General features: G+C 44.5%; 2 protein-coding genes across 7 annotated transcripts in view; one reads left to right on the plus strand and one right to left on the minus strand.

Moving 5' to 3' along the window:
* elmo1 (engulfment and cell motility 1 (ced-12 homolog, C. elegans)) overlaps positions 1–18395 on the minus strand; it is a 293132-nt gene that overhangs the window by 99921 nt on the left and 174816 nt on the right. The window lies entirely within an intron of this gene.
* On the plus strand, positions 3517–17434 carry poc1bl (POC1 centriolar protein homolog B (Chlamydomonas), like). Of its 5 annotated transcripts, none has more exons than XM_048994306.1 (11): positions 3517–3780; positions 7633–8076; positions 9081–9250; positions 9998–10187; positions 10300–10485; positions 11178–11295; positions 12032–12208; positions 13453–13584; positions 13701–13811; positions 15006–15158; positions 15242–17434. In XM_048994306.1, exons 2-11 carry the CDS (start codon positions 7703–7705, stop codon positions 15368–15370), a joined length of 1740 nt encoding a protein of 579 aa, XP_048850263.1. In that variant the 5' UTR covers positions 3517–3780; positions 7633–7702; the 3' UTR covers positions 15371–17434. The 5 variants fall into 5 exon arrangements, with proteins under 5 accessions (XP_048850263.1, XP_048850266.1, XP_048850267.1 ...); XM_048994309.1 differs by having other exon boundaries at positions 7671–8076; XM_048994310.1 differs by lacking the exon at positions 3517–3780 and adding an exon at positions 3810–6324 and having other exon boundaries at positions 7671–8076.

Raw genomic sequence — 18395 nt, forward strand, 5'->3', positions numbered from 1 at the left:
GGAGATGTTCAGGGCATTTCTCACTCAGAATAAGGCCAAAGAAGGAATTTCCGATGATAAGGGCTAAAGTGTGAATTACTCAGTAGCAAGCAAAGACATTACAGATAATTTACCAGAATTTTTCTTCCATGTGTCATTTTATAATTGATTTTGCCACAAATCTTGGATGGCGGATTAAATGTCATCATTTTTACTTATTTAATTTCAAATATCTTTGATTTATTATTACAGTTTCCGCCTCAAGCCTTGTGCAGGAAAATAAGTAATACATTTAGATTTTTTTTTTCATCATATAGTGCTGGTCCCAAACACCCCCAGGGTTGCAGGTTCGATTTCTCTCTGTAATAACATGGGTTTTCTCTAGCAGTCCAAAGGCATGCAGTTAGATGAGTTACTGTCTCTAAATGATTATGGCTGGATTCACAGCTGTGAATATTAGCAAACCAGGTCTAACAACGCTGCTAATACACAGCAAAGTCTGAATGTCCTCCACCCCACTCCCAGTCATACACACACACTTATACACTCATAAAGGCATCAATAAATAATCATTTTGGGAAGGAGACACGGGTGGAACTATTGACATTGACTCAATGGGGCTGAAGTCCAGCTTGCACAGTATCGCCTGGCTGAATGAAAGCCTACCCATAATGCAAAGCGTACGCCACCGTGCGGAGTCGGCACTGGTTCCCTGTCCTTCACCTGTGCTTCTCCATCATCAACCAGCATGCATACGGGTTCTGAATGGGTCAGGAGTTCTGACAGAGAGGGATTCCTCTTCACCCACAAATGGGCTTTCGCATTGCGGCAGGTGGCTCCGTCACGAGGCCAGGACAAGATACAATAAAATACTAGGCCATAAAACTACAACAATGATCTTTTCAAACGTCACGTGAAACGCGACTCGGAGTCAGCAGCTAGGTTTACACTCTAAATTGTATAAATAACACACGCGAACAAAAATGCTGCCTAGACTAATAATGCAGTTTAAGTAAGATAAATCCAATTCTGTACATAAGTATGCACCAACAGAACAATATTTCTTGACAAAACATTTAACACATATTTCACTCATGAGGAAACTAATGGCAGACACACAATGTTCGGAAGCTAGAATACAGAATTCCCAAAAACTAAGCAGTGCGATTTATCTGTGTCTCCCAGAATCAAGACACTGAGGTTGTTGCGAACACAAATTCACAACAGCTCACAGCTTCTTTTTGCCACTGCGGGGGCCAAAAATGACCACAGTATATAATCAACACACGGGAGTGCATGTCCGCTGCGCCAGGCCACACTGAACAAGGTATTCTGACAGTAGCATCTTCACATTTAATGGTGAAATGTGGACATTTCCTTCAGATGTCAGTATGACTCCACACTATAAAACTGTCTGAATCACACTTCTGGACCAAAATAAACCTATGTATGTTCTTTACAGGGTTACCGACAAAATAACTTCTTTTAATTATTTTCTATAGAACTAATCCACAAAAGCGGCTAATAGCAATGTCACGAGTCTACAAATTGACTTAGAAACACTCTGTGTGGTGTGTGGTCTAAAAGAGCCTAATATCAGGACCCACCCCAGTCAGTCTTGGAGTAGAGGAATCCAGCACTCTATTGGATGCATGGACTGTAAATTGTACAAGTCAAGTGTCACAATCTTAAATATTTCTGCCTGCTACCATTGCTGACTATTTAATACTTTTATACTTGTTTTGCTAGCCATCACATAATTTGTATCAGTTAATTTTACTTTAATACTAAAGCTAGCAATATTTTAACGGAATGAAACAGAAGGTAGGATGTATATAGAACTATGAGAGTATGTGCTTAGCACAAGATAAACACCATAAAGTCTTGATTTGGCAAATGTTGAATATCCAGGCATAGCAGACCTACCACAGCTTAGGAATTTCACTGTTTTGTGAAATTTTTTGGATGTATATGGATGACTGTAGCTGCACATACATGGTCACTATCTGTTTTCTGAGGAATTTATGAAGACATACGTTTTAACGGTTTGTTCTGATTCGTAAACGTGCAAACACCGAAGGTTTATGTACGTCTTATTATGAAAACATTGAGACTAAATGAATGTTTCAGAGGACATATGTTTTTACTGAATCTTATTGGACTGTTTCGAAAGCATCGTCTCTTCCGTCTTAACGCACGGAGTTTGTGAGACCTGCTGTCGCGGTTTTCCGTCAAACATCATTTTCACAACGAGACATACGAAATTAACACTAAAACTAAATCAGTTCTGGCGTTTACTTTATCGCTATGTTTGTAAGGGAAAAAAAACGAGAAAAAGGAAGTAAAACAGCCCTGGGTTCGGACAGCTGGATGCGTCTGGTGTTTTTCCCAGTTACAAACATTTTAATCACCTACACGGAAATCTGGAGGTAAACCAGATCCAGGGACAATCATTTTCTAAGGCCAGACAGCACGGTGGTTTTTACGAATTCCAGGGTTATGATGACATCGAGACTTTGATCCCCTGTAAATAAAGGACAGAGATAATTAAAGAGATGTAACTTAGTACACTTAATAATATATAGGGGATGAAAAATATTCAATAACACACATCAACTCCGGTAAAGAGAGTCCCCCAAAAATAAAAAACCAATACAAGTCAGAAGACTGCAGGAACAAGATTTGTTGCTGTTTTGAATCATACGGAAGCGGGTTTTGCAGAAATACTGCAGCCTGACAAACGGCTAAGCGAATCCATTGATTAGACATATCCATCCATCCATCCATCCATCCATCCATCCATCCATCCATCCATCCATCCATCCATCCATCCATCCATCCATCTCTTAACCGCTTACACAATGCAGGGATGTGGAAAGACCTGGATCCCATCCCGGAAATCGCAGGGCACAAAAGATTTTGCTGTTAAATCTTGAAAGTACACCCAATAATAAAGCAATCAAGAAGTGACCTTGATATTGAAATTAAAAATGTAATAGGCCTATCCTATATCTGAAGACCAGACAAGAATGAAAAATTAAATATCAATAAATAATTAGGCATGGCGGAGTCTTCACTGTATTTTCTACCAGTGATATCAATCGTATATAATGTACTGGAAACGTCACTAATTCCACAATAATAATAATAAAATAATAATGTTACTTTCTTGGTTCTGACCTTCATTATTGCTGTTTCATATTATAAACTTAATTTGCTGTAATTAATGCCCTGCAGTTACTGTGCCAATTGACACAGCATTATTATCAACAATCGTAGACAGGTAGTATATAAGTAAAACTATTATAAAACCTTCCTTAAGGCGGATTTATTAAAGCACGGAAGCCATACACACATTTACAACACAATTACTTATCCAATACATAAAAAACAACACACGTGTTGATCCGGAAAGACCAAATAAGACGCGGAAGTTACCAACATGACGCAAAACGCCTTTTGGAGCTGTCAGTCCAGTTTACATTCACATAGTTTAAAAAGCAAGGACCTTGAAATGCATTATGGCATATTGACATTACGAATGCCGATGTAATCTGCCCCTGCCAGGTCACTCCCAGAAAGGTGCACGACAAAGAAAAAGGTTCCCTGAGAGCAGTTGCCTCTTAGAATTTTTTTTAAGAAATACCTCTGCCTTCAGCTGAGATGAACTGTGCACGAACTGATGGTTATGGCCCCTAGAGGCGCAGCCTAAATACCCAGACTAACCGGTGCATACGTTTGCATATTTGTAACATTCCCGAAGAAGGAAGACCCGAAACCTAAAGAACGAGGATGATCTAGGTAAGTTGAATTTGTATATACTATGAGAGATAAATCACCCCTCAAAACATTTACCATTATATTATTGAAGGTTTTATCTAATCGAATTAAGTTTAGCTTGTATTGCTGTTGGCACACGGGAACTAAATGCAGTTAAAGTAACATTTTCAATAGATTTTATTTAGGTAAATGTACAATATTGTTATCAGCCCATAACAATTCGCTCGGTCTTTAAGCATATCAAAGAATACGGAACCGCTATACACTCACAGACAGACTGTGACTTCTTTAAAAATGTGTGACTCATGCTACGGTAATCCCACTTAAATGTGCAGGATCGTCCGAAAATTGATATTCTCAGTGATATGGGAGCAGATTGATTGAATGTGGAGGCGAGAATGGGGAAGGGGGCGCGCGGGTGCGGGCGCGCGCGGCGCGTCCCCGGGTCACGTGGCGAATGTAGCCAAGCTGGCCGAAGTCGGAAACTTCCTGGGGAGCAGGAGGGCGAAGCAGGGGGGAAATACCCGGCGTGGGGAAGCTCTTACGGATCGGCCATCTGAGTGCCGGGGAGGGACACACCGGGCGGCGTGCGGGCGCGGCTTACTGTGTTTGGACTGCCGTGAAGCGGAGTACCCGGGCTGCTGCTGAGCGGTCAGAAGTTACTTTGGTGCTTTAGCAGTCAACGTGGAGGAGGATGTGGTTAGACTGACTGATAGCTAGCTAGTCAGCTACCCGAAGCCATCTGTCTCGCTAATACCAGTATTATCATAACAGGTTTACGGGATCCGGAATGTAGGTAGGTAAGAATAAGTGGTTCAGATACAATTTCTAACCTCCCCCTTGAATCGGTGCGTGTAAAGTCTTAGCTCAGTACGGTCCACTGCAAACTAGTCAATATGTGGGAAAGACAACCGATTGTTTACAATTGTAAGTGTACAGTTTATTTATGTGAAACTGACAAATACAAAGGTTGGGGTGAGGTAACGGGCAATCTAACCATCCGTGCAAAACTTTTAGAACAATAAACTAAATTTCAGGGCAAACTAAAACGTTTGCTTTGTTATGCAGTCTCTATCCTTAAATATATTGACAGTTTCTCCCAAACCAGGATCCCTTTTAAGCCTGATTAAATGTAATTCTGTTTGTGCTTATTTGCCCCTGTTTATTAAAATAAAGATGATAAAGTTAATATACGAAACATAAGCTGTCAGAGCTGCGCTTCAGTTACACCTGTGGTCGATGCGTAATACTGGTTAGTGATGCCCTATCGGAGGCTGGTTGAAACCTAAGCGCAATATCTGTCGGGGACCAGCGACGTCCCGGTGCTAAACACATGACATATGACAACATATGACAAAATCGGCTAGGTAGACGGCATATTTAATGCAACCATGAAGGCTTATGCCTATGAGCTGTTTATGAGTTGTGTAACACTCATATCTCGTTTACAAGAATGTGTCAAGGAGTGTCAGGTTTACGTCCTGATCAGCAGTTTCACCTGCAGCTGTGAAAAAATCCGACCCAACCGTGAATTATAAAGATGATCGTATGCGATTTTGAATTTTTATACCGACATCATTGGGCAGATCGGTGTACGGTACTGGGGTTCTCCCTCCCTGCGGATCTGATATGACTGGGAAACACTAACATAGAAGTACAACAGGTTTCAGTTACTGTATGTCAACATCTAGCTGAAACGTGCATAAATTATTTGTAATTTCCCAGTAATTTGATTTACAATCTGATAGTAACATATTGTAGCTGGCATCAGTGCTGAAAACCTAAACACACTTGTTGACAGATGAATGCAGTTCTCGCCCAAAGGGAAGATGAGTTAAATCTCTAACTAATGAAGTTAATCCGTGTCCAGGCAACAAGGCAAATATTCCTCATCTGTTCTGGGGCAGACTGTTTGGTTACCCGTTCCTCTTTAAAATGCTTTTTGGCTCTGGACTGTGATACAGACCAGGTGTGAGAGTCCGGTTTGTGAAGGGCACGGTTTACAATATTTGTCGCAGCCAGGCCGCCACATTGCCCTGGCTATCCGATACGGAATGACTGGTTTGACTGATACCTAATATGAATCGTTTTTTGATTAAGGTTAAGCACCGCTACACAATCATAGTCCTGCAATTAAGGCTTTCCTATGATAAAGTGGTACGTTATTGTATTTTCTTTATTCAGAACAGTAGAATGGCTAATTGAGGGATATCTTCACATTTTACCAATATTTTTTTTGCAAAGCAAATACAGGCATACAGGAGACACCCTGAATGGCTCAATTAGAGGGCAAATACGTCTTAGTGATACCTTTGCATGGTTGAAGGGAATTCTGCGGAATTTTGTCTCGTGTTGCCTGCAGGGCTGGCCCTAGCTGTATGCAAAATAGGCAGTTCCCTAGGGTCCTGAATTACCTGCGTTGTGGAGGCAGTTTCTTTGGTAGGAGGCCTTTCATGTGAAGCTTCACCTAGGGCCCCTGAAAAAGTAGAGCTTGTTCTGGCCGTCTGAAAGCAGTCCGTGGGAACGAGCGGCCGATTATCTTCCAAACATTTATAAATATCAGATGTAAGTGATGATTCATAAAATTGTGTATCTGTAATATTAATTACCTGAAAGAGGGTGGTTTAAGTTCAGAAAATCCAAATGGATCTCAGGATAGGCAGATGAAACTATGCAAAAAAATTACAGTCAAAGGTACCTGATTACCTAAGTGAGTTAAAACACCAGAATTGAGAATGGAGTGTTATTTCTAGGTGTTTGATGTATTTATCTTTTTTGATGGGATAAGGGATGTTTAACATTACAGGCTGTTTTTTAATTGTTGTTTAATGGGTGCATATATAGATGCATACACACCTATGAGCCAAAACATTATGACCCCCTTCTCCTATGTGACGTGAATAATCTTAACTATAATGTAAAAATGGTGCATGTCAAGGTCTGGGATGTAGTACATGGTAAGCCAACATTTGATACTCATGGAAATGTGTAGCTGCAGGCCAGTCGGGGTATGCGTGCTGAGTCCTGTCCGCCGTCAAATGCAGCTACAATGGGTGGAAGTGGTGGAACTGGAACTTGGAGAAGTACAGAAAGGTCATCTTGTCTGATGAATCCATCGTTTTGTTACCTCCTGCAGATGGGCAGGTACTTATCGAGCATCCAGGGGTGCAGTTAGAGCGATTCCAAGGGCCCGAGTGACCAAGGCCCTAAAAAATTTGTACCATGATATGATTGTTCTGGATTGGGGGCCCCAATATGATATGCTTTCATGGGGCCCAAAATCTCTAATGACACCCCTGCAAGCAGTTGTGGGATATTTGGAACCAACAAATCTAATTTACATTAACGTAGCTCCTTACCTAGCTGGGTTCGAGGCATTTTGTGTTGTGACACCACACTCCCATCACCAAATTATCTGCCATTTGTGCCACAGTAGCCCTTCTGCGGTTTTCCGCCAGACAGGACAGCCTCCATTCACGTCGCACGTTGATGAGTCTCGACCGCCCAACACCTTTTTGGTTGATCATGGTGTTTGCCTCCTCAGACCCCTCTCAGTAGGTGCTCACCATGGCTGACCATGAGCACCACACAAGCCTTGCTGTTCCGGAGATGATCTGACCCAATCACCTGGTCACGATGATTTTGCCCTCCTCAAAGTCACGCAGATCTTTACCCTTGGCCATTTCTGCTGTATTCAGGATGTCTACAAGAACCGAATGACAGCTTACTGTCTAGTATATCCCAGATCTTTACATATGCAGTTACAGTCAACTTTATTCACTTCATACTGTTTTGGCTCATCGGTGTATAATTAAGGATATTAATGCCTAGCGTGTGTATATGCTACTTCACCTGTGTTTGTACGCTTTCCAGGAAGAGGACACCATTCTGTCCCCTTTGTGGTGTTGCAGGGTGTCACCTGGACTGACACAGCGTGGGGATAATGAGGCTGCGCTGGTCACGGAGGCTGGGCCTGCTGGCGAGGATGGGCCTGCTGCTGTCGGCCGTGTGGCTGGCCTACACACTTCTGACTCGCTCCGTCTCCCAGGTCCCGGCGGGGGATGGTGGGAGGCGGAGCCTTCAGGAGCGTGAGGCCAACCCGGCCACGGGGCGGCCAGCGGATCTGGCACGCCCCATCTACGGCAAGGCCGACCCGGACCCGTCTGCGCCAGGCGAGTGGGGCAGGGCTACCCGGCTCACGCTGACCGACGAGGAGAAAAAGCAGGAGGAGGACTCGCTGGAGCGTTACGCCATCAACATCTACGTCAGCGACCGCATTTCCCTCCACCGGCACATCCAGGACAACAGGATGTACGAGTGAGTACGCCCTGAGGTGATGGCGTGCCCCAGAGAAGATATAAACACCCACACACATCGCCGGGAGACTGTGCCACAGACACACAGTCCAGCTCGATTCATTCCTGTTATCTCTGTATGACAGATTCCCCAAGTTTATAATGTCTCTTTACGTCCGTAATCGATTGCAGTCCATGCAGCTGGGTGAATATTAAATCCCAGAGCCTCGGAGTAGCTTCTCTCAGGCGGCGTTATTGCATTTGAGATGCGATAAGCCCTTTTGTGAACACCCATCAACAGTTACCTACGCTGCTTTATAATGATGGGGAATACTTTTGAGGCGACCATTGTTTTATAAAAGGACTTTAAATCAGCTGTAACTGTTGAGCTTCCCGTCACTGGGAGCCAGAGGGGCAGTGCGTGTTTATGTGGCTCGGCGCTGGCTTTCATAACCCGGCTGGGCGTGCCCCCGTTCCCAGTGCGAGGCCTGCGCTCTAGCGAATGCTGCCTTGGCACGTCTGTGTCCCGCTGTGACTTTCACCACTATGCAGGTGAAGCGGTGCTGTCAGGGCTGCATGGCAGAGCACCTTCTTTGTGTAATTGTCTGGTCTTGTTCTCTCACCCAATTTGTCACGCTTAAGGCGAATGAGGCGCATCTTTGCTGCTTAACATATTAACCCTCGCAGTCATGAAGTGAATCTGCACCTGTAACACCGGTCCCAAGTCAGTATTTGGAAGAGTAAGGACTAGAGTGTTTGTAGTTGCTTGAAAATTTGTATCAAATATAGGTAGTAGTAGGACATGCATGTGAATGTAGTGCGCCACTTTCAGGAAAATATTTCTCATAAAAGCTTAAATATTGAACTGTGCAGAATGAGATCAGTATTTGATGATGTCATGTTTCGGGGGGGGGGGGGGGTTTGGGTATGATCACAGGAAAATCCCATGGCGGACACCATCTCTTGTGATTAAATGACCTCATGGGTTTTGACAAGAGTGTAAAAAAGTGTTCTCACTTCGTATAGATGCCGAGCGAAGAAATATGACTACCAGCATCTCCCCACCACGTCTGTGATCATCGCATTTTACAACGAGGCCTGGTCTACCCTGCTGAGGACCATCCACAGCGTCCTGGAGACCACGCCTGCCATCCTGCTGAAGGAGGTCATCCTGGTCGATGACTTCAGCGACCGAGGTGACTACCCCGGTGGGCGGGGCCTCATGTGCTCCACCCTCTCTTAAGCCATGTGACCCTGAGGACCTTTTCACAGCAGTGTCACTCGTCTGCTGTACTTTGTGTGAATGGGTCCCAGCCCTTCTGACGCAGATACAGAAATGAGGCAATCACACTGTTGGAATGTTTGTATAGAGAGGCGGCGAACCAGGAAAGGCTTCTGATACCTAGGGGCTTTCAGCAAGGGGGGAAAAGCATTTTAGTGACGTCTGTGTCTTGTCTGACTTTAGCTTACGTTACATTATATTTTACTTATTTAGCAGAAGCTTTTATCCAAAGTGACATAAATTTTTGAGAGAACAGGGTCTGCCAGTCTCTGGAGCGATTGGGGTTAAGGGACCTACTCAAGGTCCCAACAATGAAATTAGTCGGCCAACTGGGATTTGAACTGGCGATCTTCCGATCACAACCACAGCTTGTTGTCGTCCCTGGACAAAATGTCCCTGGCCTGTCACTCCGGGTCATTTTTCTAGGCCGCAGTAATCTCCTGTGGCAGACATTACGCACTGATGTTAACGCCTGGTGACATCACTCGGCTGGGTGTTCTTCTGTGTGGTGACCACACGGTTTTCAGAGGGCCTGCCAGACTGGGCACAGCCTTAGTCGCGGCCCACAAGCGGCCCCTGGGGTTGGCAGTGGGTGGGGGAGGGGGACTGTAGAGATCCTGGCAAGGGGAGCCGCCTGTCATTGAGATGTTGTCACCTGCAGCGTATCTCAAGTCCCAGCTGGCGGAGTATATCAGCGACTTGGAACGAGTGCGTCTCATCCGGACCAACAAGCGGGAGGGTCTGGTGCGGGCCCGGCTCATCGGCGCCACCTACGCCACAGGAGACGTCCTCACCTTCTTGGATTGTCATTGTGAATGTGTTCCCGGCTGGATGGAGCCTCTGCTGGAAAGGTGGGGCACTGCAGTCCACAACTAATGGAAATCACCCCCCTCCCAAAAAAAAAAAAAAAAAAAAGTGATATATTTATAGTCATGCAGACATCCTGTGTCTCCCATGTTGCAGAATCGGTGAAAACGAGAGCACTATCGTGTGTCCCGTGATCGACACCATCGACTGGAACACGTTCGAGTACTACATGCAGACGGAAGAGCCCATGATAGGCGGCTTTGACTGGAGGCTCACTTTCCAGTGGCACGTCATCCCCGAGGCGGAACGGCGCAGGCGCAAGTCGAAGACCCACCCCATCAGGTGGGGTCAGCGCGGTGCCGCGTTTAACTGGGCCCCACAGCAAAACGCGCATCTGTGGAGAGCCTTGCCGGTGTCCGTCTGCAGCATGACTGAAACACGCGGGAGGACTTCCTCAGGAAGTGCTGTCACCATTGACGTAAACATTAATACGGTGTTATCGAGATGCATGCAAATGAGGTCAAGCTAGATTGGGAAAGAAATGTGACGGTTAGACAAGACATTCCAGTAAGTGAGCTGACTCACTGACTAAAGCTGGAAATCCGTCCATCCACCCAATGTCCAGCCCCTTAGCCAATACAGGGTCACGGGGGTGGGGTGGGGGGATATCCTGGTGAGGACAGGGCACAAGAACACCCTGGACAGGGTGCCAGTTTATGCTGGAAATGAATTTCCTGGCTAGTTTTGTTTTTCTACACAGTCGTCAGTTAAAGTAGTTATTTATTTGTACGTGTTACAATGGGTTTCTCTTATTTCATCAACACCCTTCACGTGTTCTGTTGGTTTGATGAATAATTCATCAATCTGCAGTCATTTTTATCATTATGGTTTGGATGTTTCTCACCCATATGCTAGATGTTTAGATAAACTTGAGATAAACGTTCCTGGCCTCCGTCTTCCTGATGAGTGTGACATAATTTCCCTTCTATGGTTTCTGCGCAACACCATCCTGAGCCCCATCTCTTCCCTGTTAGGTCTCCCACCATGGCGGGGGGCCTGTTTGCCGTGAGCAAGGCCTACTTCGAGTTCCTGGGCACCTATGACATGGGCATGGAGGTTTGGGGAGGGGAGAACCTGGAGCTATCTTTCAGGGTGAGTATTAAGTCCCGCCCTCTTCGGTGATGCTAACTTCCTGTTTAGCATCAATTTGGTCGCAGCTGAATGTGGAGACCGCAGTATTTAAATTATACAGAGGGACAGTGACAGAGAGACACACGTACCCAAGATTTACTGCCTTCACTCGTGTGAAAGTAGTGCGGATGTTTTATTAAAGAAAGATAAGGTATTCTTCAGCGCAATGTTTTATATATGATGAAAGAAAATACTTTTTTGGAGTCTTGGCCATCCATTCATTTTTAATGGCATGTGGCTTAGTTTACAAATGGAAATCAGGGGTAACGAGAGGGCTTAGGAGCGGACGGCTATGTGTTTGACACAGGAAATGCCAAGGATTCGAAATTATTGCTCAGTGGTCTAAACAATTGACAAAATTAACTAAATTAATTCTGTTTAAGTATAGAAATTCGGGAACAAAAAGGTTAAACACAAAGTAAAATGATTATGTGAAAATTATGTGAAAGCATCATTGTAAAAACAGCGCTGTAGTTAGACTTGATTTGCGAGGAAAGTTGACATGGATAATTTTGGCTTTGTGATTCAGAAGTATTTTTGACTTAATTACAGGGTTTGAGTTGCATGTCTTACACTTTGGCACGCCCTGGGAGGCCACATTGGTGGAAACCTGTTCTCCTGTGGCTTGCTGGAACCCTCCCCCGCCTCCCACCAAGCATCCCTGATTACCGTACTCTGGGGGCGTCTCTCCTCACAGGTGTGGCAGTGCGGTGGCGCGCTGGAGATCCATCCATGCTCGCACGTGGGTCACGTCTTCCCCAAGAAGGCGCCCTACGCTCGGCCCAACTTCCTGCAGAACACGGTCCGGGCTGCCGAGGTGTGGATGGATTCCTACAAGAGGCATTTCTACAACCGGAACCCACCGGCCCGGAAGGTAGAACCGCCCAGCGGGTCCATGAGTCAAGTCAGCCTCCTTTTGTTGGACCGTTCCGTCCTGTAATTTATGATGTTCACAAACGGTAATTATTATTTAAACGGTGGCATCAATATATCTGAGAGCCAAGACTGGATTCCCCTGGGGGGGGGGATTGTCTTCTGCTGCAATTACTCTCACTAACATGCCAACTAGAGGTGGAGGTTTCACCCATCCTCAGCCACAATTGGTGTTAAAACTTTAGATTTTGCCTGTACAAAACGGCAAATCTTGTCGGCTAGGAAGTGACTGAACAGCGACGTAGGAAAAAATATCCGAAAGAATGAATTGATACTGGCGTTAGTCTTGTGGTAAAAAGGGAGCGAGTGGCTGGAATGGCGCGGTAAATGTCAACTGGAGCCAGAATTGGCGGGAGGACGTGATACTAGGAGGAACAGAAGAGCCGTCCAAAAATCTGGATGCAGCGCTTGAGTTCCTGCACTTAAGCTCAGGGGCTTGAATTTCATAGTGGAAATAGACTTATAGCTGAAATGACACTGTCACTTTGTAGGCAGGGTGAATGAAGGGAGCGTGTAGCGGGGCCTCTCAAATTCATTCTGCTGGCTGACATCAAAGTTTCATATTTCCCGTTGTCACTCCTCCGAAAAGTACATTATTAATGCCAGGGATCTTTGATCAAACTGTGAATTAATCGTCCTGGCTGCCAAGTTGGACCTGGGACTGCTCACACCTGAGAGGAGACTGATAATAGTTACATTTTGACATTTATATAGTGCCTTTCACAGTCCCAGGATCGCTTTACAGGGGGGGGGGGGGAATCAGTAATCAGGACATAGAGAAATGCTCACGGAAGAGAAATATATTTAGTTCAGATTTGAAGGAAGAGAAGTAAGAGGAGTCACGGGGAGATTGTGGGAGAGAGTTCCTTAGTTTGGGAGCCATGGCGATGAAGGACCTGCCACCCATGCTGGTGTGATACATGGAACAGAGAGGAGATTATTATTGTGAGTATGTGTGTGTTTGTTAAAGAACAAGCCTCAGAACTGCTATACATGTTCGTACATCTCCATTGCAGCGATCTGTATGATTTATGGAATCATACAGTCAGCAAGTGGGGACATCTCTGAGCATTAATAATTAGAATTCATGATTGATAGCGACTCCAAGTATCTCCAGACTCATTTATCTCTGTTACCCCTAATTAATCTGAGTTTGTCCCCTTGCGACTGTCTCCTTGGCTACAGGCGATGTACGGAGATATCTCGGAGAGGAATGTCTTGCGGGACAGACTGAAGTGCAACAGCTTTGATTGGTACCTGAAGAATGTTTACCCGGACCTGCACGTCCCGGAGGACCGGCTCGGCTGGCACGGAGCCGTGAGTCACCACTGCGTTGCTTTTTGTGTGTGTGTGTGTGTGTGCGCGCGCATGCCATTGTGTTCTCCATCTCGGTGCCTCAGTCTAAGCCTCGCCCACTGGCCCGCCTCCCCCAGGTACGCAGCAGCGGGATCCACTCAGAGTGCCTGGATTATAATGCCCCCGAGCACAACCCCACTGGAGCTCACCTCTCTCTGTTTGGTTGCCATGGCCAAGGTGGCAACCAGGTAATTATCCGTTTAAAATGATTTAAAGTGATGTCTTTGTATCTGTCAGATGTTTTTATTACTAGGGTTGCTGGGATGCAGGAGATCATGATGTTGGCTGATGCCGAGTGACATTAGACGACAAATATCCACGTAATTGATTAAATAAGAGAATGTACTGCTGTGTGCCTGTGTGAAATGACTGACAATTTTGTAGTAACCACTTTCGGACTGCAATTCATGTCACCCGGTTGACGTTGCCTAGGGATGTATATTTAATGTCACCTTAGGGGGCGGGCAGCCGCGTGTGTCTCCTAGCCAATAAAACTCTTTATTCATTCATGTGATGAATCAAGCATCTCTAAAACTGTACTGAGTGCAGTAGGAAATCAATATTTCCACCGCCGCAGTATAAGGGAAGATTTTTGTTCACTTTTAAAAATACATCACATGTAAATGGAGCAAGTATTGTAGAATATTTATGGAAAGGGGAAAGTGAATAGTTGGCACTGTCTGCCATCAATGACGACAAGGAAATGTGTCCTCTGCATTCAACCCACATGTGACATCGTGACATAGCAGAGAGCGGCTAATTCAGGGCCCGGGGAGCAGTACCTTGCTCAGGGTACCTCAGTGGTATTTTGCTGGTTAGGAAGTTGAACCAATAATGTTTCGATTACAAATCCGCATCCCTTACCATTAGGCCACCACCGGCTTTACACGCTCGCCAAAAGTGCCGAAATGAGTGCGGAGGTTAGAAATATACGTTATGCCAAGTTAGCCTAAAACAAGGCTAAAGCATTTCTGAGATGGCAAACGCTGTGGCCCGAGTTCCAGCTTACCGTGTCGGTCTTATTTTATCTGCAGCGTGCCCTTTCTTTAGGGATGTTGTCATCTGTCATAATAAAGGGTATGCCTCAATCCAGTTGGGAGAGGGTTTGTTCGAGCATGTAACAATGGAGCAAGGCTGAAGTAATTAAATTTAATAACACAAATAACCAGAAATTGACTGAAATGATGTTAATGTCACATTGCTTTTAGGGAGAAAGTGGGAAATTCAGCCGCAGACAGCTTGTAAAGACAAGCATGTTGCACTGGAGGCCTCTTCATGAGAAGCGGCTAGCACTCTGACTTTGCAATTTTATCCCGATCGATGTCACATAGAGATATTTCCTTGTAATTAAACTGACTACTATTATTTCCCCCCACGCACAGTACTTTGAATACACCTCGAAGAAGGAAATTCGATTTAATTCAGTGACAGAGTTGTGCGCGGAGGTGTCTGATGGTCAGAGTCAGATCGGGATGAAGCACTGTTCACAGGACGGTTCGCTGGTGCCTTCAAATGTCATCTGGGAATTCCGTGACGTGAGTGCCAACTCGCTCGGAGGTTCGTGTTGTTACCTGCCACTGAAATATGTGAGATGGTAAACATTTCTGTTCCGCCGCAGGACGGGAGCATCTATCACCCTCACTCCGATTCCTGCGTCACCACCTACCGCAACCCGGATGGCCACACGGACGTGGAGATGAGAAAATGTAATCCAGGAGACACAAACCAGCAGTGGAAGTTTGAGTGACCAGGAGAGCCGAGGTCAAGGCCTACATGCAAGGCCACGTGGGGACATTCAGAGACTGGGGGAAACTCACAGAGGAACAAGCCTCTGTAAAAGTGTCTCTAGGGTTTCCCTGACGAGAACCTACAGTTGTCATTGTGCCTCACAGAACAAAGTAATGCCTACACCAGCAGCTCATGGGACAACCAGACATAGCCAATCAGATTATAGAGGAGGTGGGACCAAGACATCTGATTGGTTAGTCCTGCCTCTTGTTGCTTGGATCTGCCCCCTCTACAATCTGATTGGTTCAGATAGATAACCAATCATTGTTCCTACAGCCCTCAGAACATTTTTATGTAAGTAAAACTCCCATGAGCACACCAATAGTGCCAAGACATTTTGTGTCATCCATATTAGTTTTTTTAAAATCATAGTAATTCTGTGTTTATTTTTTTACAAAACAGCTGTACCCTAGATAAGGGAGAAAGCCTTAGTATTTTACATTCACAGAAACACTTTTAAGCGGTGAAGATTTCTCGAAATCAGAAGGCTAATCTTGTACGTTGATGTTATTGCACTAGTTGTTCTGCGAACGTTGCGATGCCTCCAGTGAATTTTCATTTCAGGAGGGAATCGTGTAACACTTTTCAGGGACTGCTGATGCTTTAAGTCTGTTGTGGTACGTGTGCCGTCTAATGTTTTGTGCTTTAATGCCTCGATTCAAAGGTCTTGAAAGGGGACTGAGGGAGATTATACGTTTATTGCTCCTGGTGGGATTTAGACGATCAGAGAGGCACCATTGTGGACTTTGTGGCCAGAGCGACACTGATCAGATAACAGCGTCTTGGATCTCGTGGTTCTGACCGTGCACAGAACTGCCATAGTAAACTCCCTGGATATGTTGCTTATGGAGGGGGGGGGGTAAGCGCTTTTCATGTTAGATGTACTTCAAGATAGTCATGGAATTAAAGCAGCCTTTGTGCTATCTGTGTGTGCGCTCAGAAGTACCGTAGGAAAGCAAAAGGTCATATGTGGGTGTGTCCGAACACACACACTGCCTCTGCTGTCTGGAGGCCTCATTCTGCCCCTTAAAAGACCACCTACACGCCTCTTATGTATGTTGTGCTTCTATAACGTTATGACAATGCCTTTTTGTTTCTGCTGCGTGTGTCGAATACCCTTCGGCCGAGTAACGTCCAGACAGGGCCTTACCCTAATAAATCTGCTTAGTTTAATCAGGTAACCCTTTGTCGCCGCACACCGGCCTCCTGGGACTCATGTAGCAAGCAGATCTGTGACGTCTGTTGGCGGCTGCGCATGTCCTGCACGCACTCATGCCTTCTGTAATGACGGCAGCTTATTCCCTGCTAGAGTGTTGCTTCCCTTAAAGGCGCTGAATTAAAAAGCTTGATCAGTCGTCATGCACTAGCGCTGTGAATGAGTGGCTGCACTAATCCTCTCAGACGGTTTGTACTGCACCTTTTCATATATCAGGCTCTAAGAAAATAGTCCTGCAAAAACTATTCAAAGCTGATGACTTTAGTTCATTCTGTGCCTTTTTTTTCTGTGAATCATTCAATGTATAAAGGGAACAGAATGGAACAAAAATAAAATATTGTCATATGTACTTAAACTACTGACAAAGCACCAACTTTTAAAATGATTGCTTTGTAAACATGCTATATCAGGGCTTCGTAATTAAAATCTCTAATGAAAGACTGTGCCCATAAATGTTCATCTGTATTTTTACTGTACGCATATAAAGTACAAAGGGCAAAACTGAAGACAGCTTGTACAAAATGTTTGTAATATACTGACTGCATTGCTGGTGCAAATGCAAAAATATTTCTCACCGTTTGATTATTTGAAGGGAAGTATCATTGTCCAATGTAAAGATGTGAAAAAAGTGCATGTTTCTCTCCTGAGTCACAATCGTGGACATTGTTATTTTTTTTGTTTAGCTGAAGATATAACGTCCAATTCATTCGTGCAATTCTGAAGCACAATGAGACTGTTATACTGCCATCTGGTGGTAGCTAATGGATACTTTTGCACATTTTGAATTAAACTAATATTGAAAAAGTGCTGCAGTGCGTTTAAGCGTTTTTTTTATATAGAATAGTTTAAGACCTGCCTACATAAATACAAGAAGAAATAGAATCGTGCAAGTCAATCATACCTAAGGATCCAAACAGGCATTAAAATAAACTACTCTTAAGTATAGTATAGCAATATTTCCACCTTAGGTAGAAGTGCCATAAGAACATTAACCTTAATTCACTTATAAGTGGCCGGGGTAACCGGTGACCTCAGGATGCTTGCTTCGTGTTACATAAAAGGAGAATTAAAAGTAAAGGATAGCTGTAATGTTATTCCGTCGTACTTGTTCACGATAATATTATTACTTAAGCATGCATATGAGATAAACAGACGAATAACACTTGCACTACACCTAAGGTGCATGTATATACTTAAAAATGCATCCCATTAACGTATTATCGACGCGCTTAATCCTTCGTGAATGCAAAGGGTAAATATTTAACTAAACAGGTGTCTTTATGTACACAATCATGCCATGAAACTAAACATTAGATTCTGTTCTGTTTGCTTCGTATCATGACGATCAATATACCCACCCTATGGGCGACACGTCTTGCCACTTACTGTAGCAGACTTGTAGCTTTAAGTCAATTAGAAACGGCAATATGCTCAAGATTCCCGCTTATATCACGCAGCTCCTTTACTGCTCACTCAAATTCAAGAAATGCCCATTTTGTCCCACTGTTGGTAAGATCTTATGCATCGATAATTACATTTATTTTTATACAGCGCCTTTCACAAGAGCGATGCTTTACAAGGGTCTGTTCTTGTACATCATTAAGACAGAATAATACAAACACAGTGAAAAGACAAGACAAACATATGACAGAAAGGCAGATGACAATTACATTACTAATATTTATAAGAAGGCCGCGGCGAACCTAGTCTCGCTTCGCGCGTTTCCTTCAGTTACACATCAGTGTCAAAGGTGTTCATGATCAATATT

This window comes from Brienomyrus brachyistius, chromosome 23, assembly GCF_023856365.1.
Source record: "Brienomyrus brachyistius isolate T26 chromosome 23, BBRACH_0.4, whole genome shotgun sequence".
NCBI classification, from domain to species: domain Eukaryota; kingdom Metazoa; phylum Chordata; class Actinopteri; order Osteoglossiformes; family Mormyridae; genus Brienomyrus; species Brienomyrus brachyistius.